Raw genomic sequence first — 8,373 nt, forward strand, 5'->3', positions numbered from 1 at the left:
TGGAAGAGTGGGTGTAGGAGGTAACAGGGGAGACTCGAAGAGAGAAGTTTTAGAACAGCCACCTTAGCAAGTGGGATACAACAGCGATCTGAGAGAAATGAAGGACTACCCTCCATCGATGAGAACCCAGTTGAGCTTAGATAATATAAATCCATAGTGGACCCAGCCAGCGCAGTTTCAAGATTTTCTCTAGCTCTGCAGAAAATGAGTAGGCACAAAAGAGGAAGGTAGGAGTAATATAGTCTTTAAAACAGTTTCAATTGAAAATTCCCACACCAAAACACTACTACATTTTAAAGTAGCAGATTGAATAATGGGTTCTAGAAGTTCACCTACAGGCAAAAGAAACTATGTTTGAAAAGTTACATTAGACTTATTTCCCTGGAAGTTCCTAGTTCACACGAGTTCATGTGTTCTTATATTAGCAGAAATTGTGCCATAGCTCCTGATAAAAAAAATTTAGAAGAGATATTAGAGTTAAAATTCTTGAACTATAGTTTGTAGCACCTAAGTACAAAAAGTAATTTCTACTGCATATTTTAAGTTTTTATAAACATGGTGAGATTAACATAGAAACTAGATACTTAAAATTCGTACATTTATTCAACAAACAGTACCAACTCTATCTGAGCTGCAGGCAAAGACATATACCTAAATATAAACCTCCCTCTCTTGTTGGCTGGGGCATTTCTTAAACCTATTTTGGGTATCTAATAATAATAAGCATTTATATAATGATTTAAGGTTTGCAAAGTGCTTTATAAATATTCTCTCATTTTATTCTCACAACAACCTAGGAGATGGATGCTATTATTATCTTCATTTTACAGATGAAGAAACTGAGGAAAACAGAGGTAAATCACTGGTCAAGGGTCACACAGCTAGCAGCTTAGAGAAAGATGGACTTGGAATCCAGATCTGTGTTTAATTCCTCCCTGAGACACTCATTAGATGCGTTACCCTAGGCAAGTCTCTTAACAACTCTCAGCCTCACTTTCTTCATCTGTAAACTGAGGAAGCTGGTCTTCAAGGAGAGGTTCTAAGGTCCCTTCAATCTCAAAATCTATATGCCTTATGAATTCGGTTTCCCACATACAAGCATACACACCAAAGACTTCTTTGCAAAAAAAACAAAAGTGAACAGGAAAGGCAAAAATTAATCAGAAATCTAGTGACCTTAAAAAAAAAAGCAGCCTGTTCTAAGAAAATTCAATATTGAACTAATTTCCTCAGTTTACTTAAAAGGTTAGTGTTGTACTGTACAAAAAAATGCCTTTTCTTCAATTCTGCAAGAATTAGTTATGGTTATCCTAAGGATCAGAATTAGAACCCACAAAGCCATTATTCACAACTGAATAATTTATTACTGTATTCAATAGAACTATGTTAAATATTTTAAATTATGTTGAAATTTCCACTTTCTTTTCAATAACAAAACTATCCTCAAGGACTGCCATTTTGCAATATTTCATACATGTATCTAAGAATAACAATGGAAGTCCCAAGTCCATTAAAAGTCAAATCTTGTTACACTACCAGGAGGTAACGAAAATTTCTCATTATAAGAGTACTGAAATTGCCTTATTTAAATTTTTTCTTGAAATAACTGGAATCTGGAAAGAAGTTTGAAAATATTTAAGATTTCTATTACTTTATATTTATTGTAACGAGATTCAAACAATAGATGTATCTTTTTTTCTGCTATGGATATATTTTACAGGTTTATATGGAAATAAAATATTGCAAATTCAATCATTCTAAATATCCTCTGAGTTTATTATTTACAAAATATGCGGCCAAATAAATATAAGATCAATTTAAAAGTCGTGATCCTATGACTTTAATTTTAACGCTGTGTAACCTCAGGGCAGGCCATAGCCTCTCTTCTCGGGATTTCGGTTTATCTGTCAAAAACGAGGTGGTGGGGGGGGGGGGGTGTAGATAATCTCTGAGGTCCATTTCAGCTCTATGATCCTTCCATCTCTACCAAGTCCACGATTCTCTGCTTCTGGTTTAATTCTGTACTATATGACCAAAACTGTCATGAAACCTCCCCAATTTTGTTCGAGTTTGATCAGGTAAACTACGGACTTTTTTCACCTAATTGGTCGATTAAGGACCAAGGCGGGGAAGCACGCAAATAGATGTTGGCCACGTCCTGCGCTTCTAAGCGAGCCTTCCCTAAGTCAGTCATTTCATGCATGAATTGCATACTTTGCCTCCGCATTTATCTCACAATCAAGGGTTTTTAAGGGCGCTTAATAACAACCACCTCTTAGGCAATCATTCACCAACTCCGGCTCCCCAGTAACCCATGTGCAGAAGCAGTTTGGTTTCCAGATCTGTCTCCGGGCTTAGATCACCCGTCCTGAGAATTTCTGCCAATTTTCCAACCCAAAATCAGACCAGCGACTGCAGGGTTCACAGCCAGGTATTCTTCGCGACTAAAAGGAAACCAAACGCCCACCGAAAGTCCCCCCGAAACCCCGCTGCCCAGGGCGCGGAAACTTTGATTTGGGGGTGACCGTGCCGTGCGGGTGTGTGCTGTCCATCATCAGACTGGGGATGAGGGTCCAGCGCACCCCTTCCTCTCCCGGCCCGGGACAAGCCCCCTCCGGGGCTCGCAGGGGCTCCTCCGTGGGGACCCCTGCGGAGATTCCCGCCCCAGCCCCCGAGCGGCAGACCCCGCGGCCCGGCAGGTGCCTCCCCCCGGGGGGGGGCGAGGATCCGGATAGACGCGGCACACAAAGCCCCCCCCCCCCCCGCCGCCCCCCGCCCGCACTCACAGGCTGCCCGAGCAGGACGTGCACACGAAGGAGCCCACGGTCATGTTCACGTAGGTGGGGCCCCGCTGGTCGCAGTCAAAGCACTTGCGGTTGTGCGCGAGGCCGGTCATGTCCCGCAGCATCTTCAGGTGCTTCTCCTCCTGCTTCCGCTTCGCGCTGGCCGCCATGGTCGCGGCGGGGAGGGGAGGGAAGGGGGAGGGAGGGGAGGGAGCCGGGCGGCGCTGCGCCCGGACCCCGCACCGCGCACCGCCCGCCCGTCAGCCGCCGCGCTCGGGCACCGCCGGCTCGGCTCGGCCCGGCCCGGCGCGGCCCCGGCCCTAGGGCCGCCCCGCCGCAGCCTCCTCGCGATGCCTCACCGGGCGACCCTGACGAGGCTGCCCGCAACGAGCGCCGACCCCAGCTGCCGCCCCTGTCGTCGCCGCCGCCGCCACCGCCGCCGCAGCCGCCGCCACCACCTTCCCGACTTCTCCTGAGGGGAAAAGACAAGGAAGGGGAACGGCCAAGAGGAGGCCCGCCCCGGGGCGGCCGCAGGCCAAGAGTCCGCCTGCGCCCTCGCCTGGATAGGAGGAGTCACTGCAGGCAGCGTGCGCGCACCGAGGAGGGGGCGTGCCCAGGCTTGGCGCCTTCCCCCTGCGAATGCTCTCCAGAACGTCCAGTCTGGGTGCGTGCTGTCTGCGCAGCGGAGACTGGGAGCTCCCTGAGGGCAGCGGCTCGAGCGGCTGGGAAAGGCTTTCTTGGGGTGCTCAGCACTTGTCTTGTGGTTCAATCCTGTCCCACTCTCCGTGACCCCATCCGGGGTTTTCTTGGCAGAGACACTGGAGTGGTTTGCTATTTCCAGCTCATTTTACAGATGAGGAAACTGAGGCAAGCAGGGTGAAGGGTCACACAGCTAGTGTCTGAGATCACATTTGAACTCAGGTCTCCCTGACTCCAGGCTCTATGCACTGAGCCACCTAGCTGCCCCCAAACCCATAGTAGGCTCTTAATGAATGGCTCAATAGATGCTTCCTTCCTAACCCTCCCTTCTTTCTTTCTCCCCCTCTTTCTCACTCCCTTCGTTCTTTCCTCCCTTCTGTCTTTCCTGCTTCCCTCCTTCCTTCCTTCCTTCCTCCCTCCCTTCCTTCCTCCCTTTCCTCTTTCCTCCTAACTCCCTCCTTCCCTTCCTTCTTTCCTTCTTTCTTTCTTTCCTCCCTCCCTCTCTTCCTTCTTTCCCTCTTTCCTCCTTCCTCCCTCCCTTCTTTCTTTCCTTCTTCCCTCCCTTCTTTCTTTCCTCCTTCCTCCCTCCCTCCCTCCCTCCCTTCTTTCCTTCTTTCCTTCCTCCCTCCCTTGACTTTCTTTCCTTCCTTCTCTCCTGCTTCCCTCCTTCCTTCTTCCCTCACTCCTTCCCTTCCTTTCTTCCTGCTCAGAATCTATAGTTTAAGGACATGACACCACATACCAGTCATCTTTGTTACCTTTTATTTCCACACACACACCCCTAACCAACCAGAAGTTCTATAGTTTTTACCTCTGTAATCTCTCTCCAATTTACCCCTTTCATTTTATTCCCACCACACACATACCCCCTCCCAGTACACCCACCCAAAACACTGCAGCATCTTGTTGCCTGATGTTCTGAGCTCTTAGCATAGTGCCTGGCAAGGGATTTAAATGCTGATTCTCTCCCCCCTTCATTCTTTGCTCCTCTACTACTCTGTCTTTTAATTACTGCCAAATTAATCTCCCTTTTACTACATAGATCTGACACCTCATTAGTCCACTGTTCGCTCCTGGATATGGTTTAAACTCAGCCTGGCATTCGGGGCCCCTGACAAATTGGAACCACCTTATCTTTTCAGCTTTACCTTACCTTATGATTTCCTTCTTTCATGCCTTTTCTAATGCTGTTCCCTAAGACTGGAGTGCCTCTCCTGCCACATTCTCCACCTCTTGTAAACCTACAGGTCCTTTAAGCCCAGGTTCAAATGCAATATCTTCCTGGAAGCCTTTCTTGGTCCTCCATCAATCAGATAGACCTCACAAAGCATCTGGTTTGCATATCTCTTATGCACTTGCCATCTGTCATAGCATTTCAGATTTCCAAGGAACCTGAGGTCAGCTGTCTCATCCAACCTGAATAAGGAATAGGAATTTCCAAATGGAAAACCTCTCTACAACTTACATGACAAGTTCATATCCAGCCTTTGCTTAAATCCACCCAAGGATCAGAAACTCATTACCTCCCAAAGCAGCCTATTCCATTTTTCTGCAACTGTAAATGTTAGGAAGTTGTTTCTTTTATTAAACTGAAGTTGGCCTTCCTGCGATTTCCCTGCATTGCTCCAATCTCTATTCCCTGGGGCCAGCTAAAGCAAATGCAGTATTTCTTCCCAAAGAAAGCCCTCCAGATACTAAAAAGATAGCTCTCCTCTGGCACTCCAGTTGCAGATGGGGCTCCACATTGGGGCTGAGCCTCATTTAATCATAACGAGCCTTCCCACCAACCCAGCACCTAGGATAATGCCCGCAAACCACAAGTGCTTAATAAAATGTCCCCTGAAGTTGAAGTCCCAGGCTCCTGATGGAAATGATTGAACAAATGCCTCACTACAACTTGTGATGTTAGTTAAAAAGAAAAACAGAAAACTTTGTAACAGATCAAGATGAGGAATTTCAGTCTGCCTAGGGATTCAGCTCCTCGTGGAGCTAGCTCAGGTAACTGGCACACGTACATCTCCAACCCCAGACTAATCAAGAAAATCCCAATTAAACAGACCTTTGTAGGTGTGTTCTATGTGCAAAACAATGTGCTTGAGACTACCAGAGAGGCAAAGATTAAGAAGATAGCACCTGCCTTCCAGGAGCCTACCCTGCAGGAGACCAGGGGACACCTTCACAAATGACAATGATATGAAATAGAATGTAGCAAATCTTTAAGACAAACTACAGGGCTTGCAACACAGCAAACAGCTGTGTGAGAGTTTTGTGGCAAAGACAGAGAAAGTAAAGTGTTTTGAAACCGCAGCGTTGTAATATAGTGCCCGGGTGCCTGTGTGACATTGGGCAAGTGACTCTGCCATTCAATTTCCTCATCTCTGCCTCACTGCCTCTCTGGCATCCTTCAAGATTCATCTCAAATCCTGCCTTCTCCAGGAGACCCTTCCCAGGCTATTTGCTCCTCTCCCTTCCCCTATGAGTCTTTTCCCTCCAAGATTACCTTCCATTTACCCCGTATACATCACATATGTGTATAATTAATTGTGCGTTGTCCCTTCCATTAGAATGTGAGAGCAAGGACTTTATTTGTCCCTTGCTTTATACTTATCACAGAGCCTGGCACATAGTAAATGCTTAATCAATGCTTGTTGACTCACCAACTGATTTCAAGACAAATGTCCATTTCATTAACCACAAAGGGAATACTATATTGACTCCACACATGGGATGGATGCATGCCAGCCTAGCCTTCCTTGCTTTTTTTTTTGACAGAATAACTCAATGGGGAGATGAGAAGAGTACAGTAGATACCAGTAAGCTAGGTTTTAGCAAAGTATTTTAACAAATTTTCTCTTGTTAGTGCTGTGGGAAAGAAGGAGAGATTGCAGATAAGAGTGCGGTTAGGTTTGTTTACTTAATCATCACTGGTTCCATATCACCTTGGAAAGAGATTTCCAGTAGAGCATCCCAGGGTTCTGTTCTTGGCCCTGCTGCATTTTTATCAATGACTTAGATGGCAAGCTTACCAGGTTTTCAAATGATACAAAGCTGAGAGAAAATAAGCTAGCATATCAGTTAATAGATTTAGGATTCGCAAAGATCTTAAACGTGAGGCACCTAGGTAGGTGGTGTAATGGACAGAAAACAGGACTTAAGAGTCAGAAAGAAGTAAACTCTAATCTTGCCTCACACCCCTGTAACCTGTAAGACTCTGGGCAAATCACTTCATCTCTTTCTGCCTTGGTTTCCTCATCTGTAAAGTGGAGCTACTAATAGCACCTGGCTCCTAGTGTTGTTGTGAGGATCTAATGAGTTAATATTTGTAAAGCACTTGGCAAATCTAAAAGTGCGATCTAAATGCTAACTATTATTATGACTAAATGAAAAGAACATAAGGCTGAATCTAGTAGGATGAGATTGAATAAGGACAAATAGAAATCCCATAGATTCAAAAGATCAGTTTCCCAGGTGTAGGACAGGGGAAGCCTGGCTCGGCAGCAGGACACCTAGATGGCTGAAGGAAAGTTCAACGTAAGCAAACGGTGTAATGCAGAAACCAAGAAAGCTGATGCAGACTTGTGTTGAATTAAGGGCAGCATAGCATCCAGCAATTTGAATGCAAGAGTCCCACTATAATCGGCCTATGAGAATACACCAAGGTTATTGTGTTCACACTTTAGAAAAGACAGATAAGCCAATGAGTGCAAGGAGGAAAATTACCAGTATGATAAAGGGGCTTCAGTCCGTGTCATATGACCATAATTTGAAGGAACTGAAGAAATTTAACTAGGAGAAAAGGAACTTAGGAAAGAATAACGACTCTCTTTAAAAGACACTCAGCATCCCTGGGCTCAAGGATTCTCATCGGTAAAATGAAGAGATCCGACCAAAAGACCTCTGAGGTCCCTTCTGGCCCTGGATTTGTGAACCTCTCATTCTCAGTATTTGAAAGGCTGTTTCGTTACAGACAGAAAAGATTCATTCTTTTTGGCCCCAGAGAACAGATCTAAGAACATCAGGTAGAAGGTGTAAAGGGGCAGATTTAGACCTGATAAAAGAAGAAGACTTTCTAACAATTAGAGCTATCCAAAAAATGGAACCTACTGCTTCGCAAAGTCTGGAGTTGCATCTCACTTGAGGTCCTCAAGCAAAGGCTGGATGAGTTCCTTCCAGGAATGTTGTAGAGGGGATCTTTTTTTTCATGTAAACATTGAAATAAGGGAATGCTAACAACTCTTCCAACACTTATGCTCTACAACTGATTTCCATGGGAAGAGAACGTACCAGAAGTATAAAGTGCCTATGAAATTTTAGGTAGAATTGACAGGTAGGGATAGTACAACTTCTCCTCGGTGACACATGGTTGGATGTTAATGAACCTAGGGTGCTTAACTTTTTAAAATCTGTTTGCCTCCTAGCAGATCAATTCCTTTGTTAAGCACCTAGGCCCATACATACATGGCTGAAAAATAACAGCATGTGATGAAACATTCAGACTTTGACGTCCGACCTCCAATGGCAAAGGTCTAAGACCTCTGCAAATTTAAATAGGTCTCCTAAGTTTTCACTTCCTCAGTAGGGCCTGCCTTATTGCAGAATGATGCAGACTGATCTTTGCTGAGGCCCTAGGGAACTAGTTGCCAACTCATCCCAGGCTAACCCCACCCACACTGACTGAAAGGAGCAATTCTCTGGTCATACTTCAGTGCAAATTATTTTAATTCAGGGAAGGAAAATATAACTAAGAGAATGAGAATAGCACCTGAGGTTCTGTTATTAGGTCATCACCAGACAATTCTTCTGACATAGAATGGAAGGAGGGGTAATGGAGACTTTTTCTAAAGTCCTCCTCAGATGGCAAATCATGTCATGGAGGGAACCCTGAGTTCTT

The 8,373-nt window shown here is 45.3% G+C and overlaps 1 protein-coding gene across 9 annotated transcripts in view; it reads right to left on the minus strand.

The window, feature by feature from the left end:
- AGFG1 (ArfGAP with FG repeats 1) overlaps positions 1-2,973 on the minus strand; it is a 106,624-nt gene extending 103,651 nt beyond the window's left edge. For all 9 annotated transcript variants that reach the window (XM_036755867.1, XM_036755866.1, XM_036755865.1 and 6 more), the window contains exon 1: positions 2,787-2,973. In XM_036755867.1, the coding sequence (XP_036611762.1) occupies positions 2,787-2,953 (167 nt within the window). In that variant the 5' untranslated portion in view covers positions 2,954-2,973. The remainder of the gene's footprint in view (positions 1-2,786) is intronic.
- Between the last annotated feature and the right edge of the window lie 5,400 nt (positions 2,974-8,373).

This window comes from Trichosurus vulpecula, chromosome 4 (genome assembly GCF_011100635.1).
Source record: "Trichosurus vulpecula isolate mTriVul1 chromosome 4, mTriVul1.pri, whole genome shotgun sequence".
In the NCBI taxonomy this organism is placed as follows: Eukaryota; Metazoa; Chordata; class Mammalia; order Diprotodontia; family Phalangeridae; genus Trichosurus; species Trichosurus vulpecula.